Source organism: Hyalella azteca, unplaced genomic scaffold (genome assembly GCF_000764305.2).
Source record: "Hyalella azteca isolate HAZT.00-mixed unplaced genomic scaffold, Hazt_2.0.2 contig11716, whole genome shotgun sequence".
Taxonomy (NCBI): Eukaryota; Metazoa; Arthropoda; class Malacostraca; order Amphipoda; family Hyalellidae; genus Hyalella; species Hyalella azteca.
The window spans coordinates 1-17697 of NW_025941702.1; the positions used below are offsets into that span (position 1 = coordinate 1).

Here is a 17697-nt window from a genome sequence, read left to right on the forward strand (position 1 = left end):
GGATATTGTAGCCGCGGGACTGTGCTGGGATATTGTAGCCGCGGGACTGTGCTGGGATATTGTAGCCGCTGGACTGTACTGGGATATTGTAGCCGCGGGACTGTGCTGGGATATTGTAGCCGCGGGACTGTGCTGCGCAAGATAGCAATCTATTGTCCATTAATTAATACGCACAATAACTTATTTAGTTATCAGGAACAAAAATATTCAATATGGAATGGTTGTTAGTGTTTATGGTTGTTAGTGTTTATTCAATGCTCTACTTGTTTTCATTTGGTCCTTGTTTACCGGGTACACAAATTGAGATGCTATTGTTGTCTCTGCATTTATGAAGTAAATTAAACGAACACAAGCCCCGCTCATTTAAGAAGCTCGGGTTCTTTTATTTATACCTGGGCTGGATCACCGCCGTTATTGTATCCCTTTTAATGAAGGCTGATGAACACTTTCGAGCCCTCGAATGAATTACGTAGGTTGATTATTACTTGACTTTATTCTTTTCTTCNTAGGCGCCGTGGCCGTAATATTGCAGCGCATTTCAGTGCAGTGATACTGTGAGTCCTCGTCCTGCGGAGAAGCATTTCTTTAATTTTTTAAGCTCAGCTGTGGGCTTCATGTTTGGTGCTCTGGGTGCAGCCGTGCAGGGACACATCGATGACAGGTTTTTTCGAGGCGGGGGCATCAAGCCAAGTTCGTATTTAGAGATAACTCTTCTATGAAGATTTATAAGTTCTATAAGCACTTGATTTTCTATCCAATTCAGACGCGCAATCGTGACGAGGCCTATCAAACTTTAAAATGTGTCCTTACGCGAATGACTTGCGAGTCGAATATGATATGATTTAGTTACCCACTTAATAATTGACAATTTTCTATCAGGACTGAAAATCTCGCAGAAAACGATAATAGCGTTAACTCAACCTCACTTGTGCGACGTGCTTTGCATTTCCTGGCTATATGGATTGCAATTGTTTTTATAGACCTCGGCGTATGTTCAACTGCATAAAAAGTCTTCAATGGATAAAAATTCTTAGAAAATTGTGTGAATAAATTCGCACAATCGTTCTTAAGGCAAATGATAATAAGTTTAACGATAGCTTCAGAATTTATTAAATTTATTTAGATGGAACTATTTTTTGATGAATGTTGATCAAACAATAATTGTTGGTAGACTTGATGGAGTCAGCAATGGTCTCGGCAAGGGAATCAAGGACATCAGGAAATGCGGCATGCTATCGTCATCGGCACATCGGCAACAAAGAGTTGCAGCTGGTCTTGAACAGATGAGAGATACTGAAAATAAAAATAAGGGTGCAGGCTGAATATAGGTGAATGAACATGTAACCGTTTCTAAATTTCAAAGTATCATGTGTGATTTTAAAACAAATAGTAAAATTGAATGTTAACACACCTGAGTTAATTGTGGACTCAATGTGGTAATACACTTCTTGAAGAGACAATTCAATGAAAATATATGAAATCAGATTAAGGAGGATGCTTCAGTTAGGGAATAGAATAGAATAGTTGAAGAGTTTGATTTGAAAGAATCTTAATGAACAAGGGACGACTTACGCTATTGACAACACAACTATTTCCAGTGCCGCCATCTTGAACTTTAAGTAAATTGAATTTTTATTGTTGACCGTGATTAAGATCACCATTAATAGAGTTAATTGAAACTGAAGCATCCAGTTGAAAATAAAGCAAAGCAGTTAACAACTAATCAAAACAAAAGAAACTCTGGCACACAAACCAAGGAATACATAAATTGCAGAACAAGGAAGAAATTTAGACTTATGGTTGAATGCTGGTGAAGTAGCGGCGGCCGACGACAGGCAGGCTGGAGATAACGAAATTGCGTGTGGCTACGGTGGTGTATCTGTGCTACGGTGGTGTATCAGTGCTACCTCTTATTTGCGGAAAACCGGGTCTGACCTAAATTACCCTAACATTAAACTTACCCTAGACTAATCTTAATATTACTCAAACATAGATTACTAGATTAATACTAAATTCAGTTTGAAGAATAGAAATATGATTAACGGTGGGAAACTTCCCAAAATTGCACCATATATGCATGATATATACTGCCGTCAGGTTTAATATCTTCGTAAAACATGCCGTCAACTCCGCCACTAGTGCCCTCTTCTCTGCCTTAATTGCCCTTAACATTGATACTAGTTCCCTCAACTCAACTAGTGCCCTCTCCTCTGCCTTAATTGCCCTCAACATTGACACTAGTTCCCTCAACTCCGCCACTAGTGCCCTCTTCTCTGCCTTAATTGCCCTCAACATTGATACTAGTTCCCTCAACTCCGCCACTAGTGCCCTCTTCTCTGCCTTAATTGCCCTCAACATTGATACTAGTTCCCTCAAATACGCCACTAGTTCGGCTGACTCTACCACTGTGCTCTCTGCTCTGCCATTATTGCCCTCAACAACGCTGTTATGTACTCAATCTTTCAGGTAATGAACGCGTAGCAGCCGCTGGGGGGCTATTTTAGCCCAACGTATAAATGAGGGATCTTATATCCTTCATCACTTTTCTTTAGGCCATCTGGGCCCCAAAAAGTCTATTACGAATTTTCTGACACTATTCATGTTAGCACAAGTTGAATTTGTGTGGGGGACAAAATCCCAACTACTTCTTGATAAATTCACTGAATAATCTCATAATTATATATGGTGATTATGAGATTATTGCATTAATGTAGAATTTACTTCGAGAAATAATGTGATGTAATCACTAAAATAATACAATGAGTATTGAAAGAAATCATGTTCTCCAATTTATCCTCTCTCTAGAAAGTATATTATTTGACGAGTAACTAAATTATATTTCGTGCTACGCCCGAAGACATCGCCGCCCTGCAAAAAGTGCAACGTAGAGCAGCAGGATAGTCTTATATCGTTTTCGCCGGCCTTGAAATGTGTGTTCCATGACCTATGATGACCAAGTTTATGAGACACGAAGGTGAGCTGGGCTTACCATACTATACATAATCCACGACACTTTATCAATCGTTAACACCTGCCACACCCGTGAGGAGGCTAATCATATTTAAACGGATAATATTTAACAATAGTTAATAATTTAATTATTTCATGATTTAATAAAGTCAAAGGTGTCGCCAAGATCTTCGGAAGGCATATAATTAGACACTTATTTTTCGCCTAGATATATGAAAAATAAGACCCTGAAGCTATGTTCGTTTCCTGGAGTTATCCCCAAAATCTCATGTTTGATACACGTGGTCAGCTAATTATGATTTAGCGATGTTACTCATTGAAAGATGATTGCAAACTTTGTCCATAAAACCTTATTTATTAACATTAGTAAGTACAAATTGTTATCTAAATACTGTTGAGTATGAATGAAAACTCATCTTCGATATTAGAACGCACCTTGTTGAATATTTTGTTGTTCTTGTTGAATGTTGTTGTTCTTGAGAGACTTCATCTTCAGAGATTGATATATTTGACATAGGTTATGTAAGCTGGTCTCGAAATCTTGCCCGGTGTAATTAGAGCTGATATTAAATTTCTTCGCTAAACTATTAATAGTGGTGAGAGGATAAGGAATCTGATCAATGACTTGCACGCCGTGGTGAGTGAGCTGGTTCCCTAAGTTAGCGGTCCCGCTATACGGGGGGCAGTGGAAAGATTTGCGGGAAGCGGTGAGGATATATTTATATATAGCAAATTTCAAGAAGAGGTGTTTGTTTCCATATGTCTGTAGGAAGAGTGCGCTAAGAATTCACTGGGGAGCCAAGGGGCGCCGGCCTGCAAAAGTTTGTGAACCACTGCCGGCGTAGTCGAAGCAAATGGCGTTTGGCACGAGAAGAACCTTACCGCGCTGCTAGCTTTCCCAAGTCTTACCACATTTTGTCGACTGTGCCACCTCCCCACCGTCAGCTGCTCCATTGAGAATACGAGGAGCTCCCATACGAGGAGGTTGGCAATTCATGAGTGTTTTTATTTTCGACTAGTACAAATTTTTGATTGAATAATAAGCTCGATACATGAATTCCATCATAGACTTTCTGATCCAGAACAGCAACATTGTTCCGCCAAACTGACCGATAAGCCCGGCTGGCGCTGGAGCCGCCATAGTTGTCCTGGGGTGAGCTCAAACAAAATTCAAATCCCATCATGTTTATTGAATAATTGTGGACAATAGCAAATACACAATTACAAAATTAAATCTTCGAATGTACATGTTGCGTGATGTCTTGTACAACAGCTAGAATGCTGAAATTACAATATTTTTTCATTAGTAAAGTCTCCATGCCAGGAAATGCGAGAGAAACTCCGCAGTGTTGCTGAGAACGAGCCCTTATTTTAAACTTTAGAAACCAGAATATTCCGCAACATCACAATTCCGCAGTGTAGAGGGACCCTTCAAATACACGAACTTTCATGCCAGACAAACCAGGCCAATGCATTAGAAAATATTTTAGCTTCACCAAAATTGGAGATGAAAACTAAAGATAATCCAGACCACGAATGACGGTAATAATAAGTAAAAGTTTAGTTCCTGTCTTGTATTCACTCATATTTACTAAAACAAAAGGCACATTGCTAGAACTTATTAGAAATGATGGAAGAACGTTTAACGTAGTCGTCAATGGCTATTTTCCGATGCCTGTAAACTTCTCTAACGTAAACCTTCTTTTGTTTCAAGTAACAACAACAAATTTGCGAATATGTTAAAAAGAAGAAGGACCTCCTGTATAACAACACACTTGTTAGTGACGGCTGTATCCTACTGTCAGTCACATGTAGGAAAGGCTCTCCCTGCTGCATAGCCTTGCACCCAACAGCTTGAGTGCCGCTGTCACTGCCCTGAAAGCTTTCAGCGCCCTTATGGTAGCTTTAAAATAAATGGCTGCTCATATACCTTTGGAGCAGCACTCAGGATTCAACAAGCACGAGACTCCGGCTTTCTTTCATTTTCACACCACCCTAAACAACTGCAACAACTGCCATCTTCGAGGGACCACGAGCGGCTGACGCCCTCTTCCTTGGTGGCAATGGAGGCCTTAGATCCACTAATCAATCTACTTAGCCTGACCCTTTTGTCTTAGAAGTAATTGCACTTGCTTCTTCAGTATTGCTCCCTACATCCACATAAGCCTTCACACGTGCATCTTCAAAGGTTTTCTGATGGTGCCTGGTGAGTGAATGCTGCTTACACATGCGCTTTTCTATTCAAATATAATTACATTTAGGCCACTGAAGTTAATTTACCGTTGAATGCCTGCGAAAAATATGACATTTCAATTCCCCTTTGCGGTAAATTCATTATAACTTTCACGTCACTGAATAGGTTTTTCTGTTGAATGCTTTCTGAGGAAATGTTTTTTCAAGGTCCCATTTGTAGTGCAAGCATAAACGCACTCACTGCACTGAACGGGTTTTTCTGTTGAATGCTTTCTGAGAAAATGTTTCTTTAAGTCATATTTTGTAGAGCAAGCATAATCACACTCACAGCACTGAATAGGTTTTTCTTTTGAATGTTTTCTGAGAAGATGTTTCTTTAAGTCATCTTTTGTGGAACAAGCATAATCACACTCACAGCACTGAATAGGTTTATCTGTTGAATGTCTGTGAAGAAAATGTCTTTTCAAGTCACTTTTTCTAGTGCAAGCATAATCGCACACTGAGCACTGAATAGGTTTGTCCGTTGAATGTCTGTACATAGAATGAATTTTCAAAACACTTTTTGTGGTGCAAGCATAATGACACTTAGAGCACTTAAAAGGTTTTTCTGTTGAATGTTTTCTAAGATTATGTCTTTTCAAGTCCCCTTTTCTGGTGCATGCATAGTCACACTCAGAGCACTGAATAGGTTTTTCAGTTGAATGTTTTCTGAGAAAATGTTTCTTAAAGTCATCTTTTGTGGAGCAAGCATAATCACAATTAGAGCACTGAATAGGTTTTTCTGTTGAATGCCTGTAAATAAAATGTCTTTTCAGAACAGTTTTTGTGGTGCATGCATAATCACACTCAGTGCACTGTTTAGGTTTTTCTGTTGAATGTTTTCCAAGAAAATGTCTTTTCAAGTCCCATCTTGAGGTGCAAGAATAATCGCACTCAAGGCACCGAATAGGTTTTTCTGTTGAATGTCGGTGAAGAAAATGACTTTTCAAGTCACATTTTCTGGTGCAAGCATAATCACACTCAGAACACTGAATGGGTTTTTCTGATATATGTTTTGCAAAAAGTGTTGTTTGAAGTTTCTTCTGTCATCAGAAGTATAATTACACTCTGAGCAGCAAAACCTCTTCAGTGATGAAGGCTTAAAAAGGCAACGCTTGTGCAGGTTTTCTTTACAACCACCAGCAGCTGCAGGCACCAATCCACGCTGGGAAGACGCGCGCCTCGTGCGCTGCTTGGAGCTGGACGCCCCAGAGACGTCGGCGTCGCCAGCAGCGTCTCCTGATTCTGGTGCTGACACACCAGTGCTGCACTAATAATACAAATAGAGTAATAAAATATAGAAATACTCTATATTCTTTGAAATAGAGTACATAAACTCTCTAGTAACAAACTATATACTATTTTTATAACAGCCAGATGAAACATTTATTTCAACAGATCTTGAAAATTATAGCTACACTAATATCTATATAAATTGACTTGTATAGAGTTGGTTCTGATTCATGATAGGATAACTCAGCATAAATCATTTGTTTTAGCAAATAAATGAGTTGCAATTATCTGGCCTCAAATATGGCCATCTATTTTGGCTCTGTAAATTGTAGCATAGATGAAACCATGTTGCCAACTTTTACCCATGTAAATTTAGAAACATTGATTTTTAGTTTGAAAACTGATTGATCGAGACACTGTTATAAAACTGATCACTGTCACTCATCAGTGGCACTGATTTTGCCACTGTTTTAAAAGATTCATTTCAACAGGATAATCTCACACTTTTTCATACAAAAAATTTTTCTCAGAATTACTGAGATGAACATAAATAAGAATATATAAAATAAATTTCACTGCTGAAATGTGGATGTTGGAAATATTAAGCAGACCATGGATAGCTTTAAGATGTAAGAACAATTGCTGGGAATCCAAGCAATATAGCTTCCATGAGGTGGAGGCTGCATTGCTCCTCCACACACAACAGGAGGTTGTATTGGTCTATAATTAACACAGCCCATTTTTTGTGGTGTTGATTACCCATTACATTATTTCTTGAATGTGGTCCCAGTTACATGAGGTGAATGAGAATGTTCTCTTTAATTCAACAGACTCAACACAGATTTCCTCATTTCCTTACTCTGCCAAGATGATTTGATCTACAATTTTATCCTTAACTGGGGGAATTGGTAATATTTCTAGTTATTTTTAAAGATTGAAAATCATCAGATTTTACCTGCACAATTTACATTGATGAGTAACACAGCATGTATTACACTATCATTAGCAGTATTGGTCACACTTCTGTTAATCCACTAACCGCTAATTAGTGAAACTAACTTTTTCCTCATTAGACTAGCTTTTCAGCTAACTTTGCAAACCATTAGCGGACCAGTTAGCTTCCGCTAAATTTAGTTCTGCTAACTGGCAGTCTGATAAAAATCTTTATAAATCTCTTCTGATAGATAACTCAGGTGTAAATATTTAATCCTAAGTAACATTAGCCATGGTCCACTCTGATGGCTAATTATGACAACATATGTACGTCAACCAATCACGTCTTGTGTTACTGCTACATATTGTAGTAGCACAAGACGAGATTGGTTGATGCAGCATTGAGAGACATGTTAATCAAGGGCAAAAATCATCACCTCGAGAAGATGAAGGGCTAGCCAGAGTAAAAGCAGTGTGTAACCCTGCTTTTACCTGTGTATTTTTATTTCTTACCATTGCTTATTCTTGTAATAAATTGTATGTTGAAAGTCAACTGCTGCTTAATTTTGTTCATTTGATTGTTTCTGTACATCTTGATCATCATCTGATCTTGGCATGCTACACCTTTTTGGAAAGCTCCTCGTCAATGATACAACATATTAAAAGTTCAGCTCTCCAGTTCTGAATTTCAGAGTTTCAGGCCCCCTCAAAAAAATTAGGTCAAAGCTAAATTGACATACTAAAAGTTAGCAGTGGTAATTGAGCTGAATTTTTGGTACTTTACCGGTTTAGCATTATAAAGGCTGATTTTTCAGTTAGTGCATTAATGGTTATTGAATCTAACTTTTTGGTTAGCTGTGCCCACCACTGATCATCAGTCAACCAATGATCACTTATTTCATCTTCTAATAGAGAATAAAAGATTGCTTGGAGAATAATGAAAATTTACAAATAGAATGAGAATCCACAAGAATAATAGGTTTCCCAACTAATCAAAAATTTTTGCACAGGCTAGAAGAGAGACAGCAAATATTATATACCTGATTCATAAACAGTGTAGAAGTGTGTGGTGGTGCGATTTGGTGTGCATTGGGAGCCTCAACCTGGCTTCCGTCTTACATGGCACACAAGATAAGGGTGCAGGTGGGGGGCTGAGTTGTTCAGCTGAACAAGCCTGGAACAGAAGAAAAGGGGAGGACAATGAAAGGTCTTGAAGTAATGCATTTCATTTGAAAGAAATTATAAATATTTATCAAAAGGATTCTTTCCTATTCATTTTTATCTCCCATTTCTTAGCAGTTCATGCCAACCTTTGATTTTATTTACCATTGAAATGAAGTAACGAGCTCAGAGATAGCATCTTACAAAATTGCGGTTCTGAAAGCCTAACAAAAAAGATTTCATAGATGATTGAAAAATGACGTATCATCCTTCAAATTTTTTCAAGAAGATATTTGCAGGCATGTCATATGCTTGCAAGGCATCCATTACCTCATCATACAGGAATGGTTCCTCCTTCACAGTTACATCCTCAGTCTCATCTCCAAGCTCCTCTTTGATATTGTGTGCAGCAGCAACCATTTCTATGGCTGAAAAATAGGTTGATAAGGGACAAGACCTCCCAAAGTATAATTAATTTCCCCAAATTAGCAAATCTTTTGAGCATTAGACAAAAAAGTTAAGATTTCCTCAGATATGAGGTGATGGAAATCTATTAGAGAATATATTTCTACGCATTGAGACTAAATCTTATAGGGCAACTTCACATAAACTATAACAAATGCAAAAAAATATGATAAGCAGACATTACACAGAACAATAGACAATTCACTGCTGCATTTTGATAAGTGAAGAGAAGGCCATAAATAAATTGACTTACTTTCAGACTTGACTTTGCCCGCACCAGGAGACACTCTAGTGAGGCTCTGCTCAGGACATCTGCCCCCTCCTGACTGCATCATCAGCAAGTTGGTGCAGCACAACACAGCATTCTTTGGTAATGGATGCCATCTCCATATATGGTGATCATGAGTCAATGCAGTTTATCTTTTAAATCTATCAACTTTTATATCAAAGGTACAAGCACTGGAGGGAATGTGTAGAAATAAGATAGGGGCTCAAAAGATAGACCTTAATTCCAACAAAATTCAACTGACAAAAGTTAGCTTAGGCATTTAATTATTTGCTTGGTGCATTGATGATCTAAGATGGACAAATACACTTGTGAAATTGAATGATTCAACAAATGACACTGTAACTCAGTGACATTTAGTAATGAATACTTAAATTTAATGAATCATACTTAACAATGAGTTAAGTATGATTTGGTCTTGAACATATGAGCACAAACAATTTCAGAACATTTCAACTGTAGTCAGCAGACCAATATTTGGTCAATTTGATCTTCTCACTAACAATTAGTGCAAGATTTGTCAAAAAATTGCATACCATTTGGCCAAGATTTGCCAGAGAGGTTTCCAAATTTTCATGAGATTTATCCAAACAGTAGCAAACGTGTATGAATTTTGCACTACCTATATCAAAAATTTGTAAAAACTTTGTCCAAGTTTTTATATACCAATAAATAAATAAAATTACAGATAATGACCTAAAATACCCAACCCAATTTTCATATACTTCATTTTCCTGCACTATAAATATGGTTTCAAGTCAAGTGAATATTCCAAGAGGTAGGTATTGAAGATATGCACTTGAATAGCACCTAAAAATTTCATTACCAGGCTTCAAGCAAACAATCACACAATTTTTAACATGTATATAAAACAAAACAGAACTAATATTTTAATATAAAGTCAGGTGAAGCAAGTACAATGATTTGATACAAATTTTCCATTGCAAAGATTAGTAAGAATTAATTCAATTCCAAGTTATTATATATAGTTGAGTAAGATCGGCGGAAATGAGGGGAAAAACAGAATCTAACTTGAGCGCCTGAAAGCAACTGTATCGTCAACCGGGGCTACTTGGGACGGGCAGGGTAACTCGGGACAGTCCTCCAACACGGCGTAAAACTGTTTTAGTAGTAAAACTAATTGGAACTAATATAGTGGTGAAAAGGTCAACATTTTTCCTATCTATGTAGTATAAAGTAAGTTCAAAAATACTACATTTACTAGCTTTGAAAAATTCCTGAAAAAAATGGTGAAAAATGATATTTTGAAAAGTTACTTCTGCTAAGGTCTGTAGTAGAAAAAATATTTGCTGTATTAAAAAACTTTGTTTACAAAAAAGTGGCAGACAAGTGTCAGTAATTTACATACCTCAATCCCCCACAAAAATGGCTGTCATTTCCGCATGGCAGGGCTAATTGGGACACCCCCAAAAACACATTTACAGTAGAACCTCAGTTAGCAAAGTTTCAGTTATGAAAAAAATTTATTAAAAACAAAGAATATTGATTACATTTACCTCGCTCAGCGAGAAAAATTCACTTATCAAAAAATTAGTGCTTCATTGGTCATCACAAAATTGTGCATAGAATGTCATATATAGAATTGTGCACCAGGCATCATAGAATGAAAAGTAATTGACCTAAACTATGATTTATTTCCCCAAAACATATGATGGTTGTCACTAAAACATTCCTCTCTGTTTCAGGTATGTTTTTCACAATCTTTTTTTTATAGTAAATTCACTCAACCCAATTAAAATGGTGTGAAATTACAAGCCATCCTGTAAGCTTACAGATACAGAAAAAATGCTATAAGGCTGCTGATATGAAGCTTGCAGTGGACAAGGTTGTTGTAAATGCTCAATAGCATGTTCATAGATACGGTAATATCGCATCAGTAATACGGTAATTGATGTATATGATAATGTAGCAATAGAGGAAAAACAAGTAAAAATCACAGACTTTGTCATTTATTCTACCTCTACATCATCTACAATGAAAGAGGAGGATTTCAGAGTACTGTTAGTAATGGATGAGTACACTCTGCACGCTTCAAATGTTTTAAAATGAAGTTTCATTCCAAGTGTCCCAAGTAGCCCCGTTCGATGGGGCTACTCGAGACACTATTTTTTTGCTTCTGGCACCTTACGAATAGCATATTGAATTTTTTTGGAGAAGCCATGTGATAGCCCTTGCAAAGAGCTTTGAAATGAGCCTAAACTTGTTTATGAAATGTTTCATGGTAAGAAGTTATGAATGAAAAATGTTCGAAATCGTCCCGAGTAGCCCCGGTTGACGGTAGCACAGTGACAGGAGCACTACAGAATACAGATAAAACTGCAAAGAAACCATATTTTACAACCTATTTAAATTGAAAATTATATTTTAATTATCCTATAACGAGGTATATACATTTATATAGATTACCTTTATATTTATTGTTTACTTAAAGAGGACTATTCATTTAATCAAAGCCACCTTCATGATTTCTTGTGAAAGACGTTATAAGCTTTACAATTCCATTTTAAGCCTTGATATTTTGTAAGTCATGGGCAAAATTAATTAGAAATGTACAGATATTTAGGATTCATTTTTTTAAATATTTTTATGATTGAACCATTTTTAAAACAATTAAAATCTTTCTCAATTATTTGTTCAAAGATGTATATGGCTAGGACAGAAACCTTCATTATTAGTTTGAACTGCAACTTTCTAAATTCCTTTTTGAATTCTCAATTTTAAACAAACTTTCAATATTTGCTGGCAAGTTTTTCCCAAAAATTGTTGGGGCATGGCTCTTCTCTTGGTTTAACCTATGCCTATATTTACATATGCTTTCGCAAACTTGCTTGGCTGGCCAATTGTCCACTTGATTTGAATCCAATATTCTACCCAACTGATACATCAATATCACCCATCCAATTTTTAACCATCTCCATCATTTCAACTTAAATTCAAATTTTCAAGTCATCCAATTCACCATAAAGCTTTGATCAAGGAGGAGATTGTCATATATAAACTGCAATGTAAATCTAATAACAATTTCAAGACTTTTGTTTACTTTCGGTTAGCAATACTTAAGTTTATTGGTGTAAGCCATGGCTTGTTTAGCTTATGTAACTTTTGATTGTAGTTGGATGAACTTTGAACATTAATATGCAGTGTTTTAACTTAATCTACATTTCACTTTAAGCAATCTTACTCCAATTTACTTGCAATATCTTCTTGATGAATGGGTTTTTGCCACACCTGGTTTTTACCCAAATCATGAAAATCATAACAAAGCGATGCAATGAGATTTTTCCTAATGATAGAAATTTTTAGTCCTAAAAAAAATCACTGTAATACACATCAAATATTAATCATCAGGTTATGTTGTGAATAATTTTAAAATCAGTTCCTCCAATAGATATGAAGATATTTCTCCTGTGCATTTGTGATAATTTCTAGTTCCTAAATACTACTGTGGAAAATGTGCATCAGCATATGCCATACACAGGTATGACATTCCTCACCTCATTCAACTATACACATTCACACAAAGTGATATAATGCCTCGGTATGATTGTTTCAAATATTGATTTAATAATTTTTGTTCCATGTATCAGTCAAGAATGTTAACTAGACTCTTGCCTCTTGTTCTCCTTTATTTTAGACAACACTAGACAAGAATTTTCATCCCAATCAGGTATAAAAATTGGGACAACTTTTGAATTCTGGGACAATACTGAGATGAGATATCCTAAAACCAAATATGAACTATAAAATTTCCTCATATTTACATTTTATTAACAATTTATTCATTGCAAGTTCTTCATTATGCAAAATGATACCGCTAAGCTAATGTCCATCTCTTGAATGAAAGCAAATTTAATGGACCAGAAAAAGCCTGCTTTCTCATCAATACAGCCATACTTATCAATAGGTAGAGCCAACTCTTAAATAAAGTGCATTTCAAAGTTTCCAGTTGTAACAGCCATTTTCTCTGCTTAATACTATTACTAACCACCACTAATTTTAGAATAATTGGCCTCACATAGCTCAGGCAGTGTGGAAATCTAAGAATGGAAGTTAACCTATAAGAAAGATTTGCACCCATGACCCATGGTGTATAGCTTTCCCTAGATACAGCGCTTTGCCAGGTTACTGACTATGAAGGGAAAGGGGGATCATAAGTGGACAAGCTGTTTCAATTGTGTAGTACCTCAGATTTGTTATAGAATTATTTAGCTGTTTCTGGTTTGATTGATATTTTTCATTTTTTTATCTATTGGATTATTTGAAAATTTTCTAGACCATGTTTGTAACGATTGAGTTCAAGTCAGGTAGGTATTAGTTAAGTTAGTCTAATAATTAAATTAATCAGTGCACATACCATACATGGGCACAACCAATTACAGCTGGGAAGGATGGCATCACAATCCCACCAACCAATCACAGCTGGAAAGGGATATCATCTATAGATATGTACTATATAATGGACTGAAAGTGGAAAGTTCCAGGTCTTTTTAAGCTTTCAGGTTCTGCTTTCTAAAGTATCAAGTCCAGCTTTCAAATATACTATGTGTAATTGTGTATTGGTTAATTTAATACCTCTCCGAATTGCACAATGTGTAGCAGGGTAGTGTTCAGAGGCTAACAGCAAATGGCGATCTGTAGCTCAGTAGCTGGTCATGCGGCCAACCAATGGTTGTTTACTTGGATGTGAATGAAGACAGCTAAGATTTATATCAATTATCATGCAACAGCTTACTTGTATCTAACTTGTATGTCTAATTCCTTACAATTTTCAATCAATCTTTTTTACTCCTGCATTTTATGATAGCGCAATAACCATATTCATCAACAATGGCTACATTTTAAAATTTTTTATTCATATCAAAATAATACTAAAAATATCTCATTCACTGAGTAGAAACATTTTAGTTTTTACTCTAAATCGTTTTCTATTCGCTGTCATATATGATTTCATAGAAAGCGAGTGCGATGGCAAACTCCAGCATGTCGTAGTCGTCAGCGTAGGACGCACGGGACAAAGCAGATTATCTGCGCCGCCTCACGACACGTTTTCAGCGACACCAGCAGCGCGGCGGCCATGACAGTTGGTCACAACAATCGCGGCTTAGAAATACTTCAACTGCCCACAGAAATGCATCACTAGTTGATTACCGCAGCGTCAATCATCGTTTGTCGTCCGCCAAAGGATACTACGCCGTAACAACACATGCGGATCGGAGAGGTCTTCAGTGAAAGTTCAGGAGGTTATGTGTTTATAATTTACTATTACACACTGTTAAATTGCATTCAATTGTCTTGGAATTACTAATTATCAAAGCTGAAACACAAAATCGTTTAGCGTTTCTTGCTGGGCAGAATCAGTCGCAGCAGCATAACTCATTCTTACATTCTTTTGATAAGATTTTTAAGCAATAATTCAAGCTCGCGGTGAAGCTAAAATGCATTTCAGACGAAACCCAGAGATTAAATCCTGCCATTCCTAATCCAACATTCATGTCTTCATTTGCATGGCAGTTGGTGCGACAAAATAAAAAGCGTTTACGTTACCGAGATAGAATTAAAATAATCACAAGATTACAAAGGTCGTCTGACCATGATAGAAGAGAGCTCGGGACAAACAGGATACTTGGTCTCGTTCAACACGTCGACGTCAATGACGATGCGCTGGCGGTGCAGGGACGGGCAGCTCGTGACGACCGAAGATACGAGGTCTAGTCTCCGGTGACAACGAACAGGTTATTGTGAGAGCAGGAATGGTGTAGGAGAACAGGAATGGTGTAGGAGAGCAGGAATGGTGTAGGAGATCAGGAATGGTGTAGGAGAACAGGAATGGTGTAGGAGAACAGGAATGGTGTAGGAGAGCAGGAATGGTGTAGGAGATCAGGAATGGGAATGGTGTAGGAGAGCAGGAATGGTGTAGGAGAACAGGAATGGTGTAGGAGAGCAGGAATGGTGTAGGAGAGCAGGAATGGTGCAGACTAGAACCACCCCAAGTCCACAAGCAATGAAACACCGTATCAGAAAATTGAAAAAAAAAAATTCGAGACAAAGTTTAATATAATAATAAGTAAAATAAGGTATAGATTTTCCACAGCCTGGTAGCGCAGATCCGTAGGGTTGGTGCTAAGATTGGCGTGAGGATAATCGTGAGGATAGCCGTGAGGATAGTAGTGAGGATAGTCGTGAGGATAGTCGTGAGGATAGTCGTGAGGATAGCCGTGAGGATAGTAATGAGGATAGTCGTGAGGACAGTCGTGAGGATAGTCGTGAGGATAATCGTGAGGATAGCCGTGAGGATAGCCATGAGGATAGCCGTGAGGATACTCGTGATGATAGTCATGAGGATAGTAGTGAGGATAGTCGTGAGGATAGTAGTGAGGATAGTAGTGAGGATAGTCATGAGGGTAGTCGTGAGGATAGTAGTGAGGATAGTAGTGAGGATAGTCATGAGGGTAGTCGTGAGGATAGTCGTGAGGATAGTCGTGAGGATAGTCGTGAGGATAGCCGTGAGGATAGTAATGAGGATAGTCGTGAGGACAGTCGTGAGGATAGTCGTGAGGATAATCGTGAGGATAGCCGTGAGGATAGCCATGAGGATAGCCGTGAGGATACTCGTGATGATAGTCATGAGGATAGTAGTGAGGATAGTCGTGAGGATAGTAGTGAGGATAGTAGTGAGGATAGTCATGAGGGTAGTCGTGAGGATAGTAGTGAGGATAGTAGTGAGGATAGTCATGAGGGTAGTCGTGAGGATAGTCGTGGGGATAGTCGTGTGGATAGTCATGAGGGTAGTCGTGAGGATAGTAGTGAGGATAGTCATGAGGGTAGTCGTGAGGATAGTCATGAGTATAGTCGTGAGGATAGTCGTGAGGATAGTCGTGGGGATAGTCGTGGGGATAGTCATGAGGATAGTCGTGAGGATAGTCATGAGGGTAGTCGTGAGGATAGTCGTGAGGATAGTCTTAAGGATAGTGAACATAGTTTTAGGGATAGTCGTGAGGATAGTCTTAAGGATGGTCGTGAAGATAGTCTTAAGGATAGTCGTGAAGATAGTCGTGAAGATAGTCTTAAGGATAGTCTTAAGGATAGTCGTGAGGATAGTCGTGAAGATAGTCTTAAGGATAGTGGCATGGATGGTCGTTAAGATATTCGTGTTTCAATGACAGTCACTTGCAATGCAGTTCTCAAAAGACAGCAACATGGAAGTAGTCATAGCGTTGATTGGGAGATTAACGGACACACTCGAGTTTTATTCGTTCGTACCGTAAACACTGTTAACATTGTATCATAAGCAGGACAAGTTATCCTCACTAAATGAGATATCAATTCTTTGTTAATCTTAATTTCTTGTTTGATAACTTTTAGTCCGCTAGGGTGGAATTTAAAGCTAGGAAAACTAGTAAGAGCTGCAATATTTTTGTCCAGGGTTCATTTGTCGATTGAGCGTTCGATACAGGAGTAATTTTTGTCCGGGGAAAAATTACAGGAGTAACATGTATTTATAACGTTAATGAATAATTAGCATATTAGCGATAATGGGAATAATGTTCACGGTTGCCGTGCTGTGCCTTGTGTGATGTAGTCTCTTGCATGATAAAAAGTGGCCTGCGCCAGAATCTAGATGATCAGAGGCCATACAATATCCTTACAAAATTCAGAGTCGCTCCAGCTTCTGGTAATCCAAATCAAAAGCTGTCGCGTTTGTAATTTTCATTGGGTAGGGGCACGCTTAGGTGCCCGTGGTGGCTGATTTTTGTCGTCTGTGAGAGGTGAGTGAAACTTGAAAGTCGAACAGTGATTGGTGCGTGAAACACGAAAGGCTATCAGTGATTGGCTGAAGGAGTTAGCAACCCGTAACTATCTATATTTGATAGAACGGCCACTGTCTCTCCTTTGTCAAAAGTTCAAAGTTCCTTGTTATTTCTTTCGTTTTGTGAACGATTGCATTTATGGTGTGTCTTGGTGTAACAACGTATTCATGAATATAACCAAGTCCTTTACCCAATGTTGTTACTTAGGCCTTTACCTGTTAGTCCCAACTTCGCTAGTATGAACAAAAAAAACTAATTTATGGCGGAAATCGAGTTTTGAAACAGCTTTACGTGTTCAATTAACTCTCTTTTGAAATGAACTGCCCAATTTTATCTACGAAATGAATTATTAAAATTCGTTGTCAATTCTGTGATGTGGCGCTGTTCTGTTTGGTTCGATCTTGATTTCTTGCGAGGAAATCGCGCAAACTTGCCTGCAAATTCAGGTTGATCCTAGCTAAAATTTCTTACATAATGCAGAGATTCGAATCGATTCAAAAATAACTGAATAAATTGTAATAGAATTAGTTGTAATTTAGGCGATCGCAAGCCCGGAAATGGTTAGCTGCCAGAAACACGATTTTTCTC

The 17697-nt window shown here is 37.7% G+C and overlaps 1 protein-coding gene across 1 annotated transcript; it reads right to left on the reverse strand.

Moving 5' to 3' along the window:
- Positions 1–14609: 14609 nt before the first annotated feature.
- Positions 14610–16511, reverse strand: LOC108670653 (uncharacterized histidine-rich protein DDB_G0274557-like). The gene is made up of 3 exons (XM_018158128.1): positions 16469–16511; positions 15391–16259; positions 14610–14615 (listed from the first exon to the last, which is right to left on the reverse strand). The coding sequence occupies exons 1-3, from the start codon at positions 16509–16511 to the stop codon at positions 14610–14612; spliced, it is 918 nt and encodes a 305-aa protein (XP_018013617.1).
- Between the last annotated feature and the right edge of the window lie 1186 nt (positions 16512–17697).

Excerpts from the sequence above, each read along its gene's own strand:
- LOC108670653 (XM_018158128.1), bottom strand. The coding sequence starts at position 16,511 with ATGACTACTTCCATGTTGCTGTCTTTTGAGAACTGCATTGCAA. Across the intron at positions 16,260-16,468 it reads TTTTGAGAACTGCATTGCAA|ACTATCCTCACGACTATCCT; the intron begins GTGACTGTCATT and ends ACTATCCTTAAG.